Source organism: Seriola dumerili, unplaced genomic scaffold, assembly GCF_002260705.1.
Source record: "Seriola dumerili isolate Sdu_G_001 unplaced genomic scaffold, Sdu_1.0 BDQW01000202.1, whole genome shotgun sequence".
NCBI lineage: Eukaryota > Metazoa > Chordata > Actinopteri > Carangiformes > Carangidae > Seriola > Seriola dumerili.
The window spans coordinates 711,629-737,976 of NW_019174457.1; the positions used below are offsets into that span (position 1 = coordinate 711,629).

General features: G+C 47.8%; 1 protein-coding gene across 1 annotated transcript in view; it reads left to right on the top strand.

Moving 5' to 3' along the window:
- Window positions 1–26,348, top strand: part of LOC111228171 (AT-rich interactive domain-containing protein 1A-like) — a 55,356-nt gene that overhangs the window by 21,903 nt on the left and 7,105 nt on the right. The window contains exons 2-13 of the mRNA XM_022753973.1: window positions 1,445–1,666; window positions 3,926–4,569; window positions 4,648–4,681; window positions 5,330–5,446; window positions 20,241–20,481; window positions 21,814–21,903; window positions 22,273–22,443; window positions 22,888–23,188; window positions 23,777–23,922; window positions 24,052–24,149; window positions 24,250–24,459; window positions 24,580–24,784. Coding sequence (XP_022609694.1) covers window positions 1,445–1,666; window positions 3,926–4,569; window positions 4,648–4,681; window positions 5,330–5,446; window positions 20,241–20,481; window positions 21,814–21,903; window positions 22,273–22,443; window positions 22,888–23,188; window positions 23,777–23,922; window positions 24,052–24,149; window positions 24,250–24,459; window positions 24,580–24,784 — 2,479 coding nt within the window. The remainder of the gene's footprint in view (window positions 1–1,444; window positions 1,667–3,925; window positions 4,570–4,647; window positions 4,682–5,329; window positions 5,447–20,240; window positions 20,482–21,813; window positions 21,904–22,272; window positions 22,444–22,887; window positions 23,189–23,776; window positions 23,923–24,051; window positions 24,150–24,249; window positions 24,460–24,579; window positions 24,785–26,348) is intronic.

Genomic DNA, 26,348 nt, shown 5'->3' on the forward strand with positions numbered 1-26,348 from the left:
CCCCCCCCCCCCCCCTTTCTCCTTCCCCTTCCCTCCACACACACAAAACATAACACACACACTCACAACACACAAATATTCTCCTGAACCTGGAGGAGCTCAGGAGTGTGTGGCCTGGGGGAGGCTGGAGGGAAAACCTGGAGTGGAATATGTTATCTTGGATAATGTTGGTTGACCGTCCTGACAGCCTGTTGATCCGCCCCCACCACCACCACCCCGCCAACACCTACATTCTTCCCCCAACACATACACACACATATATTTTCACACGCACACACNACACACACACACACACACACACACACACACACACAGATTAATAACCGTGGGAAGCAATGAAAGCTTTGTGTCTGCTGCCCGAGGTCAGCAGGCCAGGAGGTGTTGCTACTTCAAAGCCCCCATTGTGGCTCGTACTTTCAGACGCCGCTGCGGTGGGTTTGATGGGAACACACGGGGGCTGCCAGCGGTGTCATGAGTTGATGGCACCGGATCGTGCCAACCAGTGAGATACCCACGCAGCCTGTGTGTGACTGTTTTTTTTTGGTTTTTTTTTTTATATTTCTGAGGGATGACCAGTTCATTATACTCCTAATTGAATTCCATATTTTAATTGCATTTATTTTTATTGCACTGGAGCAGTGTTGTTTTTGGGGGGATTCCACTGAGCTCATCTCTTATGTAGCATCAGACACTTTATGACCTTGGCTCCAGCTGTTGACAGGCGAGGCTACCTCATTATGACCCCCCCCCCCCCCCCNCCCCCCCTTATTCCCCCCCCCCCCCCCCTCCTTCTTCCTCCGCTCTCTGTTTCCCTCCTCGGCTCTCCAGCCAGAGGAAGCCGTCTGGCCCAGTAACATTGCCTGCCCGGGCCATGTGGATCTCCTCGAGTCCAAGCCGGCCAAGGTCAGCCCCCACTACCAACAACACCACCCCGGCCTCCATCCTAACGTGGCTCCAGCTGAGGGGTGGGCCCAGCTCCAGCCACCGCAGACACTTCCACTTCCTTAAGCTTATTTTCATAGAAACCCTCCCCGACGTCTCCACCGTAACAGTATCCACCCACTGGCACAATGATCTCCTGGGCAGGGAAACGCTCCTGGCGGATATAGTGGGCTCATTCATTCATTCATGGCCAATTTTTTCCCTTTCTAGTAGGAAAGTAAATCCACTACTGTTTTTTTTCCCTCCCCCTCCTGCTTTTTGTTCTGTATTTGCTTGATTATACTGTGACTGTCTTACGAGATGACGCTTGTGCGACACATTGCAATGGAAGAGTCACCGTTTGTGTTCCTCGCTGAGTAATGCTTTTTCAAGAAAACCCACAAAAAAAAAAAAAAAAGGTTCCCAAAACGACTCTGCTTACGTTTGACCTGGACTACATTTTCTCGTCTCTTCCTGTCACATCACTGACTGATACACTGCAAATTGTCTATGTGTCTTTTAGCCTCCAAGCCCGATGGACCAGGTAGGGAAGATGCGGGGCCAGCCATATGGAGGACCCAGCCCCTACTCGCAGCAGCAACAAGGGCCTCCCGCAGGGCCCGGACCCCAGCAGGCGGGCTCTTACCCGGGCCAGGCCTACGGACCTCCCGGGCCTCAGAGGTATCCTATGGGGATGCAGGGCCGAACACCCGGCACGATGGGCGGCATGCAGTACGGACAGCAGGTCAGTAATCTTGGACTTGGATTAGTGAATCTCTCCGGTCGTCACGTCACCTGGATGATTGATGGTAACCTTTTGCAGGTTATTCACCACATTATTGGGCTGATCAAAAGATGCAAAATCACAAAACCTTGCTGAGTTTCCTGCAGCAGATAGACCTTCTTTTGCTTCCTTATCTTAGGGAGAAACTACATTAAAGACGACACTTTTATGAAGCATTGTCAAGTACGGGTTGAGTTCGAACTGCAGCACCTGATCAGGGTCACCTCTCCATGTCGGTTTAGTTTATAAGAGATAATCGTGCTATGTTCAAAACTTACCCCGAACAATCATCAGTGTTGAAATCAACAAGTCACTGTCTAGTGTAATGAGGAAGTGACCTCAGATAATAAACCACTGTTTGGGTTGGGAGGGCAGAAATTAGAACCTGTGGTGGTGCTGCTGAAGAAGTGATGGGCAGAGGCTTTAATCACCAAAATTTAAACCAGATAAAGCCAAAGCAATTTACAAAATAAAAGACCTCCTGCCTTTAACAGAGGCATTATGAGTTTCTGCGGTATGTAGTCATGGTTTGAAGTCTGCCACCACAAGTTAATAAGTTTTCTTACATTCCTGGTAGTTGAGGCACTAGAGCGTTTATTTGGTAAATGACTCAGTACAACAGGAATGGCAGCATAAAGTGAATTCATGGCGCGGTCTCATTGGACGTCGGATACAAGGTTCGGGAAGGTTTGCAGGGGGGTTTTTTGAAAGCAGTTTCAGTATCATGGTGAGGAGTCGTGATCTGGATCTTTTATTCTGAAAAGGCAGGTGTGAAGATTTCAGAAGGAAAAAAAAAGGTGAAATTGTCCATAAAGGTTCTGCTGCTGGAGAGACGTGTTATCCTTTTGGAAATGGCTAAACTGGCTAAGAAATGGTCCACACCATAAGTGTGTATCCTGGACCATAGGTGAGCAACTAAGTTAATGGAGATCTGAACAAACCGAAATTTAGCATCCTTTTTTTTTTTTTTGCCCGAAACCTCAAATGGACTAAAAAAAAAAAAAAAGGAAAAAAAGGCTCTTACAGAAACAGACTCGCTGAGAACACTTCATCCATTTTTCTCTGTCTGGTGTATTTTCATGCTTGAAAGAAAAAAAAGTTGGGGAAATTCAAGTCCTGTCTCCTGGCACAGTGGGCAGCCCATTCTGACAGCGTTGTCCAATTGAAAACGGCAAACATCCAGTTTGCCGTAGCTACTTACTCATAGCTAGGAATAAGCCCCTTCTTGAACTCTCTCAGCCAGGCAGTCCGTCTTAACATAGAAATGCATGCAGGGAATCCCGTAGAGTGAAGCCTTTTCTTCCGCGTCCGCTGTCTGTGGTCTTGTGCCCATTGTGTGATGTGATTATCTCATACTGGCTTGCCTGGTGTCTGACCGTGAACTCGATAAGTGCCCCACAGAGAAGAAAACGGCTTCCCTCCCTTTGTCGGACAGATACAATACAGCCACTTCATGTTGTTTTAAATGTGTGGCAATTCTTTACTATCTTGTATTTTCTTTGAATTCCTGAGTAGCTGAGCACCCTCCCAAAACAACACGTGGCTTCTTCTTCTTTATTTTTATTTATTTATTTATTTTTTTATTACTATGTTTCTTCACAAGGTCAGTGCTTTCTCCTCTCCGCGCTTCTTCAGGGTAATGAAACGAAAACGCTGTATTGAAAGGCTTTCGGCGCGCAGGATCGGGTAGAATATGAAAAGCCTCATATTGAAGTTCAAGGAGATGAAGTCAAAACTCAATTTTTTATTTTCATGCCTGTAATTTAAAGCGATACACGGCTGAATTCCAACACTTAGATGGCTTTTCTTACGCGCTTTGACTGATCAGTTTATATCGAGGAACGCACTCCTCTCTCTTGCACACAGAGAGGGAACAGTTGTCTTCTCCCTTTTTAATCTGTGAGTAAGATGAAGAGATGCTCTGATTACTCCGCTGAGAATGAATGGGGAGAAAAAAAAAAAAAAAAATCAAAGAGGTGACTTTGGATGTTGAGTTATTTTTATATATTTTTACAGCTTTAGAAAGGATCCTGTCAGTGCACAGGCTGTATTCAGGTGGTGATTGATATTCCACTGAGGCGCTCAGGGTAGTAAACCTGTAGTAAAATCTTAGTTCTCCTGAAGAAAGCTGTTTATGTTCAAAGAGGCAATTCAACCGTGCTGGGTTATGTTTACTCCCGTATCTGTTGTTTCTAACTGACTTCTTGTTTCCACGTCTAGATGTCCACTTATGGACAGCAGGGCCCGGGTGGCTACACCCAGCAGACGCAGGGCTACTACGGTCAGCACGGTCCCCCAACTCACCCTGGCCAGCAGCAGCCTCCATACCCTGGCCAACCACAGGGCACCTCTGGACCCCCCTACGCCCAGCAGGGCCACCCTTCGCAGCCTCCTGGCCAACACGGGCAGCCAGGACCCCCGTTCCAACAATCCCAAGGTCCCCACGGCCCCCCTCCAGGCCAGCCTCCCTACAGCCAGCCCTCACAGTCTCAGCCAGGACAGCCACCTTACGTCCCTCCCCAGCAGCAGCAGCAGCCTCAGCAGCAGCAGCAGCAGCAGCAGCCGGGTCCTGGTCCCCAAAGTCAGCAGGGCCCTCAGGGCCAGCCTGGCTACCCACAACCCTCTGGACCAGGGCAGCCACCACCGCAGCAAACCTCACAGCAGCAGCAAGGGCCCCCACAACCACCACCACAACAACAACCACAACAACAACAACAACAACAACAACAGCAGCAACAGCAACAACCAGGAGGTCCGCCTCCTCAAGCCCAGCAACCTCCAGGTCATGGCCAGCAGGGTCAACCATCACCTTACTCTCAGACACCCCCACTGCAGCAGCAGCAACAACAGCAACAGCAGCAACAACAACAGCAGCAACAGCAGCAACAACAACAGCAGCAACAGCAACAACAACAACAACAACAGCAGCAACAACAACAGCCGTCACCATATCAGAGGTTCCCACCTCCTCCACAGGTAACAACACCTCACACATCTCTGCAGCAGGCGTGTGACGAGCGGTGTCGGCCATCTCTGTGTTCCCCCGAGCTGACACATGCTCTTTACATCTGCTGTGCCTCGTCAGTGCTGTGATGAAGTCCATGTCTGCCTTACTCTATTAATGCAAACCAAAGACTGTGTCTGTAGCTGTCATATTTGATTTTGATGTGACGTAAGGCATCGAAAATGTGTTGGATCTCTGTGAGGATTTAACAGTGGAGCAGCTATAGGAGGGTTTGAATAAAGCTTTGATGTAAGCCATTTAGGGCTGACTTATTGCTTAGTTAAAGTTTAATTATTTACTTAATTAAAGAGGCTCCTGTCTGTTAAACGGATAGTGTACCTCCTATATTACCTGGCAGTGAAACTTTCCCATGCCCGCTCTCCTGTGCCGACAGAGATGCCATACAGAAAATATTCAAATCACAGTTCCTCATTGCGCTGCACACATTCTTTCTTTCTTACATAAATTACGTAAATGTATTTACATTTATTCAGCCCAGTGGAGACCAGTTATTTGTATCAGTGTGTCAGTGGTTGATTTGCTGTTCAATAGACAGTAACAAGGTGCTTGATTTGGAGACTGGGAGACGACTGTCTCATCTTTCTTGTCCCTGTGATCAGGAACTGTCCCAGGATTCCTTCAGCTCCCAGTCCAGCGCTCCTCCTTCCAACCAGCCCATGACTTCCAGCAAGAGCAGTCAAGAAGACAGCATGCAGGCCCGGCCATCCAGTCTGCCGGTGAGCGCCCTCAGTCATCTTCGTCTAACACGTGACTTGCTTTGATCCACTCGCGCTCCACAGGAACCAGCCGCCTCCATAGTTCGACCTATTAGTATATATTTTATAATCCTCGTTCAACGCCAAAAACCCCACGAAACACCGTTTTTAATTTAATGATCAGAGTCAGTCCAGTATTCAGTAATCATTCTCTCCTGCAGCTGTGGCCAGAAACTGCAATAATTCGCAATGTAACATGACGTGCAAATGACTTTTTATTGAAAGTGAATAAGGGATTTAACTTTGAGTTTGAGTTTGTAGACTCGTATATTATTCCGAGTCTTGACACTCGCATTAACGGCAGGTTGATAAGCCCACTAGCGCAGCCACCTTTCCTCCGCACATGGACGGTCCCGCTGGTTAGACCAGATCTCATTCCAGTGTCTTCGTCATCTGCGCCCGGGTTCAATAAAACTGCTGATTGTGGTGTACATTCAGACAAGTCTCTCATGGATTCAGACTAAGCTGTCAGTGTGAAGGCAACCTGAGTCATTAAGTGACTCACACTCGCGTCAGTGCAAATTCATCTCCATTGAAATTCACAGGTAGCAACTGTCTCCCAAGCCAGAAGCTAGCTGGTTTTTAGAGCTAGTTTGGGAGGCTTTGCGCTGTGTGTCATCAGTTTTCAAGTGTGACTCCACGTGAGGAAAGAAAACATAGAAATGTGGGGTAAATATTGGATTTTTGGGACCACTGTTCCCTCGACTGACGACCAGACACTTCAGATGTGCTCAGGTCGCTGTGATGTTCATATTATGCCTCCTCACAGCTGTAACTACTGTGGGTGTTACATGTTTTACCAGAGTACGATCAATATTCAGTACTTTGGACTTCAGACATTAGTGTATTCCCAGCTTTGTTTACTGCTTTCTGTTGACGTGCCTGCTGAGTGACTGACATCAGTTGGAGATATTGACTGAGATAGAATTCCTCCAATGTCAGAATGTGAATATTTATCAGTATAGGAATATGTTTGACCCCAGTATCTGGATGTTAATGACACATTAACGACTAAAGTTTGGGCTGAACGCGTTTTAAATATTCCAAGGAGAGGTAACGAGTAAAAAAAAAAAATCTGCATCCCCCCTCTGCCATCTTTCTAATTTAGACTGCAACCCCTTTTTCCTTCTCTTGCTTCCTCTGACTTCAACATACACACAGTACACAGGGCGATGCCGGGAGTGAGTACAATGTGCAAGCAGCGCAGGTTTCTACTGACGTGTTAAAAAAGAAAAACAAAAAAAAACAAAAAAATTTCTGCTAGGAAAAAGATCTTTGAAAGTGAAGTAAACCTGGCATCTGATAGCCCTCTGGCTAAGATAAAGGTGAGAGAGACCCCCCCCCCCACACACACACACACACCACCCCACAAAACCTCCCTGTTAAAGAGGTGTCTCGCTGTTACACGTTGCAGTTTCCATGGCAGTGTTTATAGGTCAGACTGCAGAGCTAACCTCATTCTGGGCCTCAGGGAAGGAGAGTGAGAAATGAGATCATTAATGAGAGAGAATGAAAGTGAGAGAGTGGAGTCGGCGGCGAGGGGGGGGGGATTTTGTGTGTGTGTGTGTGTGTGTGTGTGTGTGTGGCGGGGGGGGTGTGCAGGATTGGGGGAGTGCAAGCAAATAACTTCAAATAGTGTGAGTGATTGGTTGGAGTGGGAGATGCTGAGAGGGAGGGAGGGGATGAGCGCCGTCTATGCCAGTAGGGGATGCCCTCAGGACGTGTTTCCCTCCTCTTTTATTTATTTCTCTTATTTATTTATACAACCCTCTGTGGGCTCAGTCATTGGCCGAGCAGGCCAGGCCAGGGCTATTTTTATTTATTTATTTCTTTTTTCTTTTTTCTTTTTTTTTTTCCCTCCAACTTCTCGGGGATTCCCTATCAGTGCTGTGTGATTGGCTGTGAAAGCCATTAATCTGGCTGAGGTGGAGATGAACGGATCCCCCCTTCCTCCTCCTCCTCCTCCTCCTCCTCCTCTTCTTCCCCCAGCATCTCTGTGGAGCGCGCATGACACTGTGTGCAGATTAGACCATGCTAACTGACAGTAATAACCCTGACAGCCTGAGTCAAAGCGGCTGAATTGACTCCTACGTGTGTGATGAGTAGATCAATGTGCACCAGTATTATCTGTTTTACCTGGAAATGAAGGTATTTTGATATCCAGACGGACATGGCACAAACTCTGCCACAGATTAAGAAAGAATGCAGGAAAACGTCTCTGCAAAGTTCTCGGTGGTTCTGACGTTCATGGCTTGTACTGACTGGGATGAGTCCATAGATCTGACTTTTAAAAACTTAAATGCTTGGCTGCAGTCTTACCCCAAATTCACAAATGATGTGAGACGTTAGCAGCGTAACAGCTTCTACTCAGACGTCCTCCTGCGTTTAATTTGCACGGACTCCGGCTTCTGTTGTGAAAACATCACTGTCTTTGGACCAAACTTTCCTGTCAGCAGTGCAGCTGCTGATTAAAGACAGGATAACCAATATCAGAATTTCAAAGGTTCACGAGGAGTACACAGGAAGAAAACTTTATTAATTCATTTTCCCCCCCCCCCCGACCACTGTAGCTTTAAGGTGCCTGTATGCTCCATCAGAACTGCTTGTCAGATGGTTGAAGAGCCTCACATGAAGTCAGAACTGGAGAGGCTGCAATCAAAAATTGCTGTAGCCAAATATGGCGTCCTAAATTTGCAAGTCATGTGCACGTCTCTCTAAGTCAATATGGAATTTGTTAAGATGGAAGCATGTCTGTTCCATGATGGATGTCAGTAAGACTCCAGAAATGATTTAAAAAATGTGGCTGATTCAGGTTAAACTTTAGTCTCATTTCCCTCATCTTAAATGTAAATCAACCAAAATTTTTGTCCAGTTTATCAGGCAAAGTTCTTGTACGACTGTTTTTGTTTTAAAACAGAATTAAACACTAAAGCATTTGAGAGCTGGGTCTGATTAGCATTTTTTGAGCTCACCAGCAAGCTCGTTATTTAATTAGCAAACAGATAAACAGCCTTATTGTCTAAACTCTCAGGTATCATAGATTCCAAATTTTCATTGCCCATTCATAGGTGGAGTGATAAACACAATAGATGCAGTTATTCCTGTGGTTGATTCAGAACTATTTGTGCACTCAGGGACGCGTTAAATGAACTAACTTGTATCATGTTAAGCAAAGGAGGATGTTTTTCGGATTAAAAATACCCCTGACAGAATGTTAGGTACAGATGTGCAGGATTAATTTGATAGAAAATATATTGTATATATATATTTTTTTAAGGACCTGCAGTGATTTGTTTTAATCTGCCTCAAAACACGTTTGAATTCAGAGCCAACAGCAGCTGAGGGGTAAGCACCATTTAGCTACTTTTAGTTGCATTCGTGGAGAGCCAGCCAGACATCCGCCTCATCCAGAGTACAGATGGGTCTGTTTGAGCCAGGTGCTAAAAACCAGCGTCTGTTATGCTGCCGTTGAGGTGGGAATAAAGGAGTACAGGAGGCTCAGTGCCTGCTGGAAGGCGCAGGTAGAAAAAGCAACAGTCAGCTTGAGAAAAGGGCCGTGGAGGAGGAAGAGGAGGGAGGGCGGGAAAAAAAAAAAAAAAATTACAGACAGCGATGGTGGAACTAGATGAACAGGTTGAACTTGTTCCTGGTTTGTTTTCACCCTGGCTCCAGGACACACTCGCACACAGTTAAACTGTTGAGTGTTTACCACACTGTCAGTTCCCCAGCACTGTTGTCATCTTCATAGGAACCTCTTTTATACTTTTAAAGTTTGGGCCTGTAGTTGATGCTAATCTACAACCTTACAATGACGGCAGCATAGTAAGTAATACAACTGAAGAGTACTAGTCTTTGTGGTCTTAAAATATTCCTGTGACCCAATAACTTTCAATTCAATAAGGCTTCATTCAATAACATTCAAGTCATTTCTAGGAAAGGAAATGAATGAAGAGCGAAGAGGAGGGAGAGAAAGGACCTCACATTATTGACTTAGTCTGTAATGAGTAACCACCTTAAAGGGGCACTCCACCAATTTTACACATGAACTTCAGTTTACTACAACACAGCCTGGAGGGAGGTTTGAAAAACACTGTGATGTCATTAGGTTTATCTCGGCTTCAGCAGGTCTGAGAGAAGCATTTAGGAGGCACATGCACAGTTGCACGATGGGAAATGTAGGATCACGTGTTATTTGAGAGTTATATGTAAGTTTTTCTGAACGTGGTTTCTTGCTTGGAGCGGGTCGTGGTGATTGGCGCTTGATAAAAGCTTCAGCCATTGTTGCGTTTACAACACAAGAGGTTCTAATACGTCCTGTGAGCAGATTGGAGGCTCCAGTGACTCGCTATCGGAAAGTGATGAGGCGGGTCGGGGCTAGCTGGTTAGCGTGCTAGCTTCAGTAGAAGAAAAGACGGCAATAAAGACGAGTTAACATCGGCGTTGCTCCTGGTGTGAGTAAAGGAATAAAGTTTGATGCTGAACTCAAAGCGTTTCTTCTATACTGGTAAGTGAACAGCTGTTAATGCTAATGTTAGCCATGTAGCATTAGCAAAACTTACAAATGGCTCCTTTTAAAGTCAGGAAATCACAGCCTCCGCTGCTTCAATTTTCTTTACTTTAGAGGTGGAGTATTAAATCCTTTAACGACCAAACTAGCATCTCTGTGGAGAAATACTCTTCATGGGAGCTTCGTGTTAGCAACACCAATGGCGTTTGGCTCAGTCTACAAATTGATTTAGTGAGTTCAGTGTCTTTATTTTGGACAGAGGGTGATGATAGGCTTTTGGTATGAAAGTGGGCACAGGCACAAAGATCCCACCTCCTCCATCGTGGCTCCAGAGGAAGTAAAGCACGCCACAGTCTTCGCTGTCATCGTCATGCTTTCATGCTCCCTGGAAGTGACACTTCCTCTGCATGTCAACCCATGGGAATGGGAATAACTATCAGGCCACCACTAACCTCCCACCCTCCCTCCCACTTCTCTCTCTCTTTTTTAAATCTCCTTGTCCTCTCCCAGGTCTTTTGTACACCCTTTCTCCAATGTGGGGCTAATCCCACTCAGCACCGCCCACCGGTTGTGGTGCTCCTCTTTTCTGACGCGTCTGAATGTGCTCCAGACTCGAGAGGAAGGTCACATGTTGGTCACGCACTCAACACTTCAAGTTTGTTCTTCTGTCTTCCGTCTTTCCGTTCCTCTCGTTCCTCTCACCTTCCTGAAAAAAAAGAGGCTTCATCTGGAGTGGGCTTTTTTTTTTTTTATCTCGAAGGAAGAGCCAAGGATTTACCGTGTCGACTTGATTTGTGTCAGGGGTGAATATTTTCCTGTTAGCAAAGGTGTAATGGAGTAGACACTTCCTTTATTTAGCCCTTACTTTAATTTCACAACCTTTCACAACAAGTGATACGCACTAGGTACGAGGTACATTCTTGTTTTTCTATCGGCTGACTTTTGTCCTTTTGAATTGTTGGTTGGTTTTGGTTTGACGATCACCAGCTGGAGGCCCGAGTCTGGCCCGAGTCTGGCCCGAGTCTGGCCCGAGTCTGGTCATAGTCTGGTCCCATGCCTAGTCTGGTAATTTATCACTACATCCCTGCCTGATAGGACCCCACCCTTGCAAGAAATTCAGTCTTGTCCAGTGCATTTGCAAAAACTCTAAAGACCACCCACTTCACAACAACAGAAACCCCCCACCCCCCTGTCTCTCTCTCTCTCCCTCCCTCCCCCTTAATGACCTTTAATGTTATGTGCCAAGCCTCCTGATCTGGAACGGAGGGATCTTCCAGTCTTGATCAACTGAGTCCCCCCTTCCTGCAATCCCCGTTCCCTGCTCAGCCCAGCCCTGCTCTGCTCTCCTGCGGCAGCTAAGCTTGTTTTTGCGACATAGCTCTGGAGCAATCAGCCTGACAAGGCCGGCCCCCTTTTTTCCTCTCCTACCCAGCCCAACCCCCCTCCCTGCCTTTTTCAATATATTACACACTCTTTTTTTTTTTTTTTTTTTTTTGCTGCATTTTTCCCTCTTTTCTTTCTGTTCATATATATATTTATATAATATAAAAAAAATTTTTTACTCTCTGCCTCTCTCTCGTTCCTCTTTCTGTCTAAATTCTCGTTTCTCTTTCCCTCGCCTGCGCCCTCCTCCTCCTCCTCCTCCTCCTCCTCTCCCCTTCCTCGTTCTCTCTCTTCTCTCAGTAAATCAGCTTTCATAACGCTGTGCAGCGCAGCCTTGTTTTGCGAAGCTCTGACGCTGACAGTATTCAGAGTCCGGGGCCAGTTTCCTGTTGCTATTCTGGGGCCCTTGCTTCCTGTGTGGGCATGTCTTATTCAGATTCCAGGGTGCTGCTCGCTCGCTTGCTCACTCGCTCTCACCCCTCTCCCTTCCCTCCCTCCCTCCCTCCTCTTAGCTTGTCTGTTTCTCTCCCATGCTCCCTCTCGGTCTCACCCCTTCCTTTCCTCTATGTGATTTTTAATTAATGTACTTGAGAAAATTCAATCTGCTGACAAAGTGTGTTATTTTGCATTTGCTTCAGTGGATTGTTTCTCATCCTGCAAAAACCCCGAGCTCTGTTTTGCTCTTGCAAGAGCTCTCTCTCTCTCTCTCGCTCACACACACACACACACACACATTCACACACACACACACCACACACACACACACACACACACACACACAACCACACCAGCACACTGCAACAGACGAGAGACTTTAGAGAGAGAGAGAGCACTCTCCCTCTCCCTTTTTGCTCTCCGCTCACTCACACACTCTCACACTCGCACACACACTCTCCCATGCCCCTCCCCTCAGCCTCCATTTCTGCTGGGCTGAGCTAGTTTTGCAGCACAAAGACTGTGGCTGACTGCAGCACTGTCTGTCCTCTGCTCTCTCTCTCTCTCTCTCTCTCTCTCTCTCTCTGTCTCTCTCTCTCCTGCTCTCGCTGGAACAAGCCGCTGAGCCTGGACGGATGAAACTGACCCTCACAATGAAATTAACTCTCACTCCATGAAATAACCTCTATATAATTTTTTCACTCTCCCCAACTCCCCCCTCAGCTGCCCACCCCCCCCCCCCCCCCCCCCCCCCCCCCCCCCCCCTCTCCCCCCCCCCCCCCCCCCCCCCCCCAGTTAAATTCACTGGTGGTATCAGTTGCTTTGGTAGCGCCCTCTAGACACGCTACTTGTGTGACAGTAGGAGGGGAGGGCGTTGCTGCTCTGGAAAGCAGGCAGACTGGCTGTAGGGGTCTGGAGGCCTCCCCACCCCAACCAGCCCCCCGCCCCCCCCCCCCCCGCCTCTCCTGAAGCCCCTCCAGCCCCCTTGGCCCGTTGTATCCCAGCACCCCTCACCTCGGGCTGGGCAGCTGCCTGCCTCACTTGGGCATCTGTGCGCTGCCCTGGGACTCCCTGCTACTATTGTGATCTCTACAAAGGGCCCCCCACGCACACACCATCTCCCCATTATTCACAGCAATCAGCCCCCCCCCCCCTCCACCCCCCTCTTCCCCTTCACCACCTCCCTGCATCTACTCTGTGTTAGCTACACACAGACTGCAGTGTTTGTGTGCCTCACACACCCCCTTTTTTTTTTTTTTTTTTTTTTACCCCCACAGAGAAGCTCAATTAGGCAAATGTGGAGCGTTTAAAAAAGAACTCCCCACTTATTGATTAAGATTCATACTTAGCCTTTATTTTTCTGTTTTGACTGGGAGCCTGTAACACACAGGAATGTTAAAGCAGAGCAGTATTGATCAGTGTCAAATGAATTGTGTTTTTTTTTTTTTTTTTAATGCCTTAGCAGGATGAGACTGTTTTTCAAAATTTTGCTGGGTCACTCTTTCATCTCCTACTCTTTTTAGTCCATGTTATTATCCGTCCCACGTGGCCGCCGGTGATAAAGTGGCGGTGTAATGGTGATCTCCGGGGAGCTGAAGCCGGCTCGTCTGTGGATGGTAGTAGACATTGTGTCTGTGGCGAGATATCTAATCCCAGCAGGGTGCTCCCAGGCCCTGAGCACTGAGTCACCCTGCTGGAGTTCACGCCGTCCACGGTCGCCGTTTGCCTACATTTTGGAGAAATGAAATGACAGAACTCTTGACATGTTAATTTCAAGCACTGACTTTAAACATCGACCATTTTTTTCGCAATAGCTCGTGTCTACATCGTGGTGTGGGCGAGGTGGAGGTGGCGTGGTGCACCTATAGGGCGTCCTAACTGTGTGTGTGTGGAGAGTTTCTCGTCAGCCTGTGCTGTATGTGAAGCCCTGTAATGGCTGCTGCTGCTGCTGCTGTATGAGGCAGGGGCCTGCTTTAGCTTCTCCTCCTTTCTCCAGTTCTTCCCTCATAGTGGGATGGGAGTGCCCCCTTATGGTTGAGCTCAGCCCTGCAAACCTCGAGCTGGGTCTGGAGCTGCCTCTCTCCAAGCCTTCGTTGGACTTCCCAGAAGGCCCCTTGCAGCTCGGCGCGGCCCGCTGGATGTAGGTGGGACCCTCGGCCAGGTGGCTGAGGTGTCGGCAAACACCCACCTGTCAGTCTTGTTACTCGGCAACTGTGCATTTCCTGCTGTCATCCCATGGCAATGCAGCATGGAGTCTGCACAGGTGCTTTTCACAGAGCAGAGAGACTAAGTTTTATTTTGTCTGAGCGCCCACAGTCTATCTGTCATCTGTCTGTGACAGATAGACGCGCTCTGATGGTGGCGTGGAGATAACGTGCTTCTGGGCTCAGTTAAGTCGAGTCAGCATGTTCACAGACTGAGCTGGGAGGAAAAGAGAAGAAAGCCCCTCAAGAAAAAACGTGCAGGAGAAAAAATTTTCACTTGATCTTACGCTTTTAAAAAGGAAGAGACGGCTTTTCCCACGACCCCCGCTCGGATTTCAAAAGCCCACTTTGCCCCCGAAAACGAGCGGGCGAACATGCGGCGCCGGAGTGTTCTCGCTGACTAGGTCGTCAACATGTAAACATAAACATCAGCGACACGCCGGAGGAGTTCAAGGTTTTTCTGCTGTCTCTGTGTTTGTCCACTCGCCATGTGTGCGTGTGGTGCGCGCCTCCTCAGCCCAAAAAAAAAAGGGCCCGGAGGCTTGAGTGTGTAATTAAAGCAGTGGTGGAGGAGCAGGAGCGAGAGGGGGGAGTGTGGGGGTGGAAGTGGTGGTGGTGCGTTGTGAAATGGGTGGGTGGGTGGGTTGGGTGTCGCACAGCTTTGGTGCGTCTGCGTTTCCTGTAACAATGACAGGCTTCTTCTTTTGTAGTAGCTGACTGCACCGTGACCCTGCCAGGCACGCAGGGAGGCCGCAGAGAGAGAGAGAGAGGCAGACAGACACACACAGAGAGAGAGAGAGAGAGAGGGAGAGAGAGGGAGAGAGAGGGATGGCAGCAACAGGGGGGAGGGACTGTGTTGGCTCTAATGTGTCAACCACGTGGATCACAGTAACCATGGCAGCCCTTGAGATGCAGCCAGTTTTTTTTTTTTTCCTCCCTCCCCTCCTCTATCTTCCCAACCTCCTCCTCCACCCCCCTCTTCTTCTTCTTCTTCTTCTTCTTCTCCTCCTCTCTTCTTCAGCTATCACCTCACCACAGAGGATGTGCGAGCAAGTCTGGAGTGAGTAAGCTTTTTTTTTCTTTTGTTTTTTTTTTCTTCTTCTTCTTCTTCTTCTTCTTCTCCCTGTATATTGTGTTTTAGCATCTGGAGGCCTGAGAACGAGGAAGGCTGCCAGCCGAGGCGAGTTGGTTGAAACCCTGAGGTCTGAGGGGATGACGAGAGGAGAGTGGGTCAGGGAGAGTGTGTGACTGAGGGATGAACTCTGCCCCCCACCCCCCAACCCCCCACCCCCACCACCACACACACACCTCCCTCCCCCTCCCCTCTTCTCCCTCCTTTTTCACCACCACCAATCTAGTTACACTACTGGCCAGGGTCACACATTCCAGATATGTTTCATTAATCTCAGTGCTGCTACGCTACCTTCTCTCGTCTCTCTCTCTCTTCTCTCTCTCATCTCTCTCTCTCTCTTCTCTCTTCTTCTCTCTCTTCTTCTGTTTCTTCATACCTACAAAAAAAAAAAAAAAAAGAAAAGAAATCGGCTGGCTTGGCAGACTAATGGCTCTGGTCAGGCTTGATTGATTCAGTGAAGTAATCTGCAAATGGAATACATTAGGACGGCGGAGAGGAGAGCAGAGCAGATGACTCAGAGACAGCACAGGCACACTCGGAAGAGCAGTGGAGAATATGGGAATATGTGGGAAAGAGTAAAGACTTGTCTGCCATTTTCCACCACTGTTGAACAATAACAAGCAAATTTGATTGAATAGTTTTCACATTTACACACATATATATATAGATATATATATATCTATATATATATATGATTTTTTTTTTTTTTTTTTTAAAGTAAATTTTCATCACACAAAAATTCGGTCTTGTTTTTAAGCCGTCCGAACATTATGAAAGACTGTTGGTGCATTTCTCAGCTCTGAAGTTCCATGTTAGGCAGTGCTGGGAAAAAACACAAAATGGCTGCCAGAGAGAGAAGCTTCCACAGAAAGAGCTGCAGCTCTCTGCTTCTCTCCACCACACAGCTCCTTCCACTCCCTTCACGTAGAAGGAGGGAGGGAGGGAGGGGATGGGGGGGGGCATTGTACATTTATTTTGTGTGTATATGTCTACATGTTATACAACTGTATATCTTGTCATAGTACATCAGCCCACGGTTGTAACCTCACCTCCCCAGCTCAAACCCCCCCCCCCCACCCCTCACCCCTCACCCCTCCCTACACACTCTCCAAGTCAGCCACTCCACCGTCACCTCAACTCCTCCTCAAGCCTCATCCACGTCCTCTTCCTCATCATCTGCCTTCTAATAATGAGCAGGTTGAGTAGCAGAGCCTCAGCAGCATCAGTATCACCAACACACCACACACACACACACACACACACACACACACACACCCCTCCCACCTTCTCATCCTCCTCCTCCTCCTCCTCTACTCCCCCTCCTCCCCCTCCTTCCTCTCTTCTCCTCTCGCTGTCCGGCTTGTGCAGTCAGCAGAACAGGCTGGTGCTGTGCAGTATTGAGCTGGGAAAAATCAATGACTGCAGAGTGGGAGTAGGTAGGAGCGTGTGTGTGTGTGTGTGTGTGTGTGTGTACATGTACAATACTTCTGCCTATCCAGGGATGAGAGCTGTCCACTGTCAGGTTTTTACAGATTGTTAAAGAACTCGCCCTCCATGCTGCACACGTGAAGATTTTCTTCGGTCTTGAATAGTTTTTTTTTATTTTTATAGATTTTTGTTATTATGCATCAGAGGCAAGAAATCATTTGACACACACACACAAAAAAAAAAACCTTTCAGAAACATTTTTGTTATTGTCGGTTTTAATGTTGAATTGTAAAACTGCAATTTGTCGAAACTAGTGCCACTACTCGTTTAAATACCTTCCTTATGAATATGGACATAAATATTCACAAAATCTGTTTTCTATTTAACAAAAGAAGAAGAAACTTCTCCAGCGTTTAAGAGTAACTCAAACACTAAATCCACATTTTATTTTTTTTTTTAATTAATTATATCAGTCGTTTCTCAAACTTTTTCACATCAAGGTCCCTTGAACTGACCCGTCTAATAAGATTTTTGCTTTTAGATGTTTTATTACAGAAGCACATTCTGTCATTGTGTTATTTATGGATGGAAATATAGTGAAAATAAACCCCTGAAGGACCCAGAGTCACTTTATCATACTGTCAATTGATTCTGGTCCCAGTCCATAGTGTTCACACCAGCAGCTGATCCTCGTCTGTCCTGTACATCAGAGACAATCTAAGAAGTCATTGTCAATCTGAGCCCCCCCCCCATTAATTTGTTAACTTGATCATTTTATTGAATTTGAATCCAGTTCATTTCAAATCTTTGTAGGCAGTTTGTTTGTCAGAGGATGAAGACGTCTCTTCGTTAACATTTTGTTTTCGTGTCACTCGGTATCAGATGCTGCTGCGCTGAAAGGGTCCTCTGTGATATTAACCCAGTCTTGACTCTTTCTCTTTCTTTCTTTTGCCTCATGGGAAATGGAGTTTGCTCCTCTCTTGGAAGTTAAAACAACACAGTTGGAAATAATCAAATAAATTCTGCTTCTATCAATCAGCGAATATCAACAAATCATTGATTTTTCTTCATGCAGGATGCACGAAGGTCTGACGGGTCACAGATTCAGCCTCAGGTTCTTACTTTAACATGACGGATAGCAGATAACTATTTAACTAATATATAATCTGTGGTCATTCACTGTGGTCTGGAGGTCGGACAGGATTGATAGAACCGTAGTTACAGAGATCTTCAGATCCCGACCCGTCCAATCTCCCGAGCAATTTAAAGTGACGACCCTAAACAACAACTTGGCTAAATATAAAGGCTTTTACTGTGAAATCTCACCTCTGCCTCTGTGTGTGTTTGTGTGATGGGTGTTGGTTTCAGGCGAGGTGGTTCCTCCTCTACTACAAAACAGTGTGTATGATTTTTAGATCAGAAATGATGTCATCGAATAATAAAGTATTCAACGCCAGTTTGTGGCACTTGACGGTTGACGTCAGCATAAGAAAATAAAAAGCGTCTTCAAGCCCTCGTGTAGTCTGTACGAGCTAATCTAACTTCGCTAATTTCTTGTAGATTTTTACTCATTCTGCTTAAATGCCCCCGAGCGCCCCTGGAGTGCCCCAATTTTTAAAAGGCTGTTGTTTTTTTTTTTTTTTTTTTATCAGCCTCATTTAAACTTCCTTGCTCATGTCATGAGTGAAGTGTGTACGTCTTGTGCAGCCATGCTCAGTGGCCTCCTGCTGAGATGTGACTCCTGGGTTTAACTCCAGGAACTGACCCCTGACCTTTCTTTGCACTGTGGTCTGAGTGAGGGAGGGGGGGGTGGTGGTGGTGTAAGAGGTTCTTTTTGTTGGCGAGACACGGCTCTGGCACTTTGGGCTCTTTGGCGCGATGGTCATCACGGCGGCCTTCTCGTCAGATGACCGGTCTTGTGATGTTGGAGTGAAGGTGGGGTGGGGGTGGTGCCGGTTGGGAAGAGGAGAGGCAGGGGGGGGGGGGGGGTTTGGTCACAGCTGACGAGTGCTGCCTGCTGCGGGAAAAAAAAAAAAAAAAAAAAAGGATCCCGCCATGGTTGTTTAAGCAAGGAATGTCATGCTGTTTGATCTCTGCTCTCCACTCCGGAGCGTTAAGATCTCACCGCTCCGTATCACGTCCTCGCGCAGCGTGGCTTCGCCTTGTTCTGACCTGTTCTTACATTTCGCGAGCATTAATTGGGCATCGGCCAATGAAACGCTTAAGTGTGTGATACTCGCACATGAAGCCCCTCCCGCTGGCTTGTGCACGGGGGTTTTTTTTTTTATAGCCGCCACATCTCCTGTGTCGGTCAGAAAAGGCCTGGGTGTGTTGCAGCCGCCGACGTAAGAGGAAGAGATGTAGGGAGGGCAGAGGGAACAGGATGGGGGTGGATTGAGGGGTGTGTGTATGTGTGTCTGGGTGGGGGGGTATTCTGAATCAGCGTTCTCCTCCTGTCACTCCCTCTGGGGTTCCTCCATCAGGTCACGTCCCAAAAATAGCAACGGGCGCTGTTTCAAGTGCAAAACCGCCGGCTTCGGGGCTGCAGCCAGCCTGTGAGTGTGAGATTTCTATGGGAATAGTTGGCCACCTTCCAATGAGAGCTTTTTTTTTTTTTTTTTTCCCCCCCTCCTCCTCCTCCTCCTCCCTCCCTCCCATTTTTTTTTTTCCCTCCTCCGATGTGACTGGCAGATGAGCTTGCATTTCTGAGCGAGCACATGGGCTCCACGTGAGTGGCCAGTGTGTAAACATTCACCTTCCCACAAACATAATCATCGCCGGCTGCCTTCCTGCCTTCCTGCCTGCCTGGCTCGTCTTTGTGTCACAGCCAGCGAGGCTCAATAACAACACCACATGGCACCGGAGCCTGTGCCCAGCACCAATTATTTCAACTGCCTCCCAAGATGACTTGCTTCAAATATTTTTTTTTTTTTTCCCCCCCACTCTTCTTTCTCTATGCAAGCCGCACAAACAGAGTCTTCCTCGCCAAGATGGATCATTATCAGCATTATGGGAGTGATGTGGAGTATTTTTTAAAAAAAGAAAAAGGCAGGCATTGTATCTGGGTGTGTGTTTGCACTGTAACGGGGCGGCAGGCATGTACGAGAGAATAACAGACACACCCCGTTGGAGGCAAAGATTGCTGCAACGCATCGGTGACCATTTGAATTTCCTCCCACTTGATTTGACTTCACTTGACTTTGATACGAGTCTGAAATAAAACGCTCTCACCCTCCTCTTACAAGTGTGTTCAGGAAAAAAAAAAAAAAAAAAGCCTGAATGTGATTCACATTTCTCCAAATGCAGCGACTGTCTTCTCCAGCTTTTTACATTTTTATAGTCTGAGCCAAACTGGGCTTTATTTACATCACCGCGCTCACACACACACTCTCACACACACACACACTGATTTGCCTTTGATATCGCATATCGGGTTTTTCCACTTAATTTCCCACTTTCCATCATAACTGCAGCTCCCCCCCCCAAAGGGTTGCAGAGGATTATTTGTTTGATATTTTATGTCTTATAAACAGTGATTCTTATAAAACTGTCCCCATGAAATTGTCAAATTGCATCACAAACAGTTGAAATGGTGCATAAAATAAAATAAAAAAAAAGAAAAAGAGACTTAAACTTGATTTCCCCATGTCGCTCTTCCCGCTCCAGGATCTGTCGGGCTCCATCGACGACCTGCCCACCGGCACGGAGGGCGCCCTGAGTCCGGGCGTCAGCACTTCGGGGGTGTCCAGCAGTCAGGGCGAGCAGAGCAACCCCGCCCAGTCGCCCTTCTCTCCGCACACTTCGCCCCATCTGCCAGGCATACGCGGACCCTCGCCATCACCCGTGGGTTCCCCTGCCAGCGTCACTCCCTCCCGCACCGGCCCTCTGTCCCCTGCTGCTGTGCCAGGTAAAGCACGAAGTCAAGACATTTTGTTGGAGGTCTTTTATTTAAAGCTCCATATTTTACACTTTCCCTGTGTTTTATTTGAAGTTTTGATCCATAAGAAGATATATTTGTGGTTTTAAGAACCTAAAACCATCTTGACCTAGTTTTACATCTCCTCACTCAGGCTTCTCTCTGGAGCTCTAGTAACAACAGGTCGGTGAGCCAATCAGAGGAGAGGAGGCTCTGAGCCTCTCCTCTGATTGGCTGACTGTTTTCTGAGTGATAGAATAAAAATAAAGCAGATTTCAGGTAAAAACTAAAGAAACTAAATCTAAATTGAGCCTCTCCTCTGATTGGCTGACTGTTTTCTGGGGCTTGGTGACTGCTTTGTTGTGACATCACAAAGTTCCAGAAGTCCTGACGGCTGGTTTTAAGGCTCAGTTTCTGAATACAGGCTGTGTGCATTTCTCTGTGGACTGAGGCTTTGATACTTTCACAGTATTAATATAGAAGCTAGACCTGATCTATAATCAAAAAGACATGGAAATCTACCTTTATATATAATGTATGTTATGTTTATGTATAATGTCACAAATTATGCTTCAGTGTATTTATTTATTTATTTATTCTTTTAAATGTGTGAAATGCAGTGTAGCCTACACGAGGGAACAACACTCTTATATTCATGCAAACACAAAATGTTTAACTTTAGATTTTCAGTGTAATAAGATGAAACTTTATGGCATTATTTGGGAATGTGAAATAACAGGATAGAAACTTACTGACACAGGACAAATAACAAAATATTTACAGGACAAATAACCAAGAGCAAGTAGCATTATACAGTATGAAATAACTGAAGGCAGTAATTTAGATTCACCTGCCAGAAGGTAAGAAATATACCTGCTAAAAATACCGAACTGGCCAAAATAATTTAAATCCATTTTTCATACAAGTGTCACCTTCAGTATGCAGAGAGTTGGATGCTGTGTGAAACATCCAGGACACAAACAGGGAGACAGATTTAGAGTTTTAATTCAGAACTTCGGCTCACTCACAAAATACAGTGGATCATATTTGTAATTCATGAAGCGAGTTGCCAGATGGGAACGTTAAGTTTCTCCTAACATGACGCTCGTAAACTATCCAGACGGCAGAGAAACACAAGCTACGCTGCCACCGACAGCTCACAGAGGAGAGCACGGTGACGGGCAGCTGATAGGACGCTGTGTTTTTTGTTTTTTTATTTAATTTGCTTTGGATTGATTGGCGTGTTGTCATGTGATGGACAGGATTTCAGAGCTTCAAAGTATTTTCAACTTCCTGAGTCCCTGTGTTGTTGTCGTCCTGCAGGTAATCAGATGCCTCCCCGGCCGCCCAGCGTCCAGTCGGACAGCATCATGCACTCTTCCATGAACCAGTCAGCCATGGGCCAGGACAGGGGTGAGTGTGGGGGACGGAAACCCCTCGCCGTCTGCTCAGTAGTGCAAAAGAAATGTGTGCCACATCCTCAAGCAGCTTTTTTTTTTTAAGGTGTGATTGTTTGAATTTGTACGCGCTCCTCCCTCCTGTAAACTCTCCCGCAGGCTAAATCTTTAAATAAGAATAGTGTGCTCGCCAGGTCCAGTGAGGGTAAGAGCAGACAGACGCTGTACCGCTGTGTGTCTGAGAGGAAGTGAAGAGCGAGGCTCCTCTCGCAGAGACATATTGTGTTATGTAACATTATGTTTAAGCAGATGCAGGTTTTTTTTTTTTTTTTTCTTTTCTTTTTTACAAATGCATCTAAAGATATTCTCTCCCAATCCTCTCCAGTGTACATGCGTAACCCTCAGATGCCTCCATACGGGTCCCCTGGACAGCCTGGCTCCGCCTTATCTCCACGCCAGTCTTCGGGAGGCCAGATGCACGCCGGGATGGGACCCTACCCCCAGAACAACTCCATGGGAAACTACGGGCCTCAGGGGGGCCAGTACGGCCCACAAGGTAGAAATAGTAGAGGACGGGAGGGGGGGGGGGGGTACAGTATTGTATGAATGAGTTTACACTTGTCATCCTGTGACCATCACAGTTTCATAGATAGCCTGGATTTAAAAAAAAAAAAAAAAAAAAAAAAAAAGAGGCTTTGAAGTTTCCTCTCACTTCGTATATTTATGAAATTATATCACTTCACTTTGAAGTCTCAGATGGTTTCCGTGGGCTTTGAAGAAGTTCTGCTATGAGTCATAGTGAGGGCCAGATAAAGCCTGCCTCATCAGGCTGCTTGTCAGAACAGGCAGCGCGGAGGTAAATTTAGAGCCGGACGACCGAAAAACTCTTTATCTTGTCAGAGTAGAAACGAGTAGAAGTTGTTTCACACTTCTCTGTTTCAGACTGAAACACAGCGGACCGCCATGAAACTAAATGTCTGTCCGTTTGTGACTCTTCCAGGTTACCCCCGGCAACCCGGCTACACAGGGATGCCCAACGCCAACTACCCCAGCGGTCCCGGTATGGGCGGCTCCATGAACCCCATGCCCGGCCAGGCCAGCGGCGCTCCGTACGGGAACATGCCGCCCGGTAGAATAGGCCCCGCGCAGATGGGCGCTCGGCCCTACGGCCCCGGCATGGCCGCCAACATGGCCGGCATGCCTCCTCAGGTGGCGTCCGGGATGTGTCCCCCTCCAGGCATGAACAGGAAGGACGGCGGCCCCACCATGCACCACGGACCCACTAACTCCATACACAACAGGTGGGTGTTACAGCTGCATCGGTCTCAATGAGACGTAAGGGAGCACTTGACGGTCGAGGGTCAGTGTGACTCATCGTGTTAAGACTCTAGAGCCTGGAGAGGTTTTTTTTTTTTTTGTGCGTGCAGCGGATGCATCTTTTACCCGTGTGACCATGAAAAATGATTGGTTCTTCCCACGTGCAGGCCGCCGCGTTGTGCTTGTGTGTTTTTCGGTGGCTGAGTGTGTGCTGCAGAGTAGATGGCAGTGGACCAAACTTATCTGTGAGAGAGAGAGAGAGAGAGAAACGGAGAGAATGAGAGAGAGCCGGAGATGGTCTCTGAGATCAGTGAATCACATCCTTCCCCAGCGAGAACGCCAGCTCAGCCCACAGAGAGACACCCAGTGCTAGAATCATATAAAGTAAATTGATGTTTCCTACAGAATAATCTGAACCCAGTGAACACAAGACAAGAAGCAGGGATTTGTTACAGCATCAAACAGCGAGGCATGAAAAAGAACGACGGCCTCTTTAATCCTTTTTACTTCTTTGTGATAATGATGCAACTTTATCAGGTAGTTGTGTCTCAACGAGCGTTCTCTTTCTCCAGGCCACCTGGCTACCCTAACATGTCCCAGGGCATGATGGGAACAGGCTCTCCGTACGGCCCCGGCATGAACAGCATGCACGGTATGATAAACCAGGGAGGGCCGGGGCCGTACCCGATGGGAGCGAACATGGCCAACAACACGCCCGGTGAGTAAAAGCTACGCTGAGGCCTTGAGCAGGTGGTTGTAACGCCGAGAAGTTTAGTCCATAAAATGGTTTTATAGACTGGTAATCTCTTATTTTTATGCCCTCTCTTTATTACCCCTGAACACCCAGGAATGGCTCCCAGTTCGGAGTTCGCTATGGACAAGATGAACCCTGCCCAGAAGATGAACAACAAAGTGGAAGGGACTCCCAAGCCGGAATCCAAAAAGGTAAAAAGTCCACACGATTACATTCTTGTCCCTCCATTAGATCTTCTTCCCCCCACCCCCCACCACATCTCATGATTTCCCTCCTAAATCTGTTCCGCAGAAGTCGAGCTCTTCCACTATCACCAACGAGAAGATTACTCGTCTGTACGAGCTCGGCCCGGAGCCGGAGAGGAAGATGTGGGTGGACCGGTACCTGGCCTTCGCAGAGGAGAAGGCCATGGGCATGAACAACCTCCCCGCTGTGGGCCGCAAGCCTCTGGATCTCTTCAGACTCTACGTGTCCGTCAAGGAGATTGGCGGCCTCACCCAGGTGCGCCGCGGATTCCGCCCCGAACGCTCCAGATCAGAGCAGGCAGCTTTTGTGGTTCTTAACGCGGCTGTTCTGTGCAGCTTCTCTAAGCCTCCTTCCTTCCTCTTTATCGCCCACCAGGTGAACAAGAACAAGAAGTGGAGGGAGCTGGCCACAAACCTGAACGTAGGCACGTCGAGCAGCGCGGCCAGCTCGCTCAAGAAACAGTACATCCAGTGTTTGTACGCCTTCGAGTGCAAGATCGAGCGAGGCGAGGACCCGCCCCCGGACTTCTTCAACACGGACACCAAAAAGAACCAGCCGAAGATCCAGCCTCCCAGCCCAGGTGAGCGCCGTGAGCATCATCATCAACAACTCATTTCATCCTTCAAAATAAATTGCGCTCGTATCGAAATGAAATTAAAGCTTATTTCATTTCCTTCTTTCTCCCCTCGGTGCTGCGTGGTTTCCATGCAGTTCATCACATCCTCCTTGCTCTATTTGCCTCGTATCATCTGCCTATAAACCGGTGTATTTTATGGTAACCTATTAATTGCAGTGTTAACAGCCGATCATAGACCGTCGTTTGTCATCTCCTGTATGGGGCTGCCATCCTCCATAAATCGCTGCTGTTTTGGCGTATATTGGAGGAGTTGTAAATGAGGGCAGTGTGGCTGTAAGTCACAGACGCACACTGCGTCCTCTGGACAGTTCCACAATCAAGTCTCTTGGGGAGGGGAGGGGGGGGGATTGCTCCCTGGCATTTGCACAGAACATGACGAAAGATTTGTCCTTTTCAGCCTTTTTTTTTTTTTTTTGTGCACGAACAGCGGCGCAGCCGGCATGCCAAAATCTTTCAATGAACTCTGAATGTTGGGTAAAAGTCAAGTCAGTGTGTAAACTGGCAGTCAGTCATACCAGAGGTTTTTTTGGGGGAAGTGGGAGGGGGGAGTGGGTGGGTGGGGGGTCTCGGGACCACGCTGTCGCCTGGAAGCTGTTTGTTTTGGAGGGGACTCCTGCTCGCTGTAGCTGCCAGGAGCAACCACACCAGGATCGACCACGTGCTGCTTCAGTCTGGCCCAGGCCCAGGCTGTCAGACACGGGGCACTGAGTCAGCGCCGGGGTGTTGTTACAGGAGACATCAGGGTGCTTGTCAGCTGGCATCAGCCCTCTAGTTAGTACGAAGAAGAGCTGAAGAAGGGGGGGGAGGGAGGCGAGGGGAGGGGAGGGAGGGGGGGACGGGAGGTGATTTGGCGATAGAAATGCCCCGTCAGTGTCGTGTCCTCGCTGCCTGGTGCCTGGCCGAGGGCTACAGAGGCAAGGCAACACTCCCTGGAGATTAGTACTGAGCCAGAAATGATGAATGGGGGGAAGAGGCTCGTGTGTGTGTGTGTGTGTGTGTGTGTGTGTAAAAGTCACACAATTCCCTCTCTCTCTCTCTCTCTCTCTCTCTCTCTCTCTCTCACTCACTCTCTGTTTCTACCATGCAATTTTTTTTCCATCCCCACGAGAACCCCCCCCCCCCTCCTCCTCCCCTTTCCTCCCTTCATCTTTAGTAGAGGGAAATCCCTGCCCAGAGGGAGGAGGAGGAGGGAGGGGCGGGGGGAGGAAGAGGAGGGTGAGCCGGTTAATGTGTGAGAGCTACAGAGGCGAGAGGGTGATGTGAGAAAATGTGAATAAATGTGACCTGCCAGTGACCCCAGTGTTGTGTGTGTGTGTGTGTGTGTGCACATGTGTGTGTGTGTGTGTGTGTGTATGTGTGGCAGTTTAATGAATGGGAACCTGTGAGTCATCAGACTGGCGTGCTAATAGTGAGAAGTCCTGAGCTGAAGTTAGGGATGAGCGCTACTATGTCTCCCTCTCTCTCTCTCTCTCTCACACACACACACACACACACACACACACACACA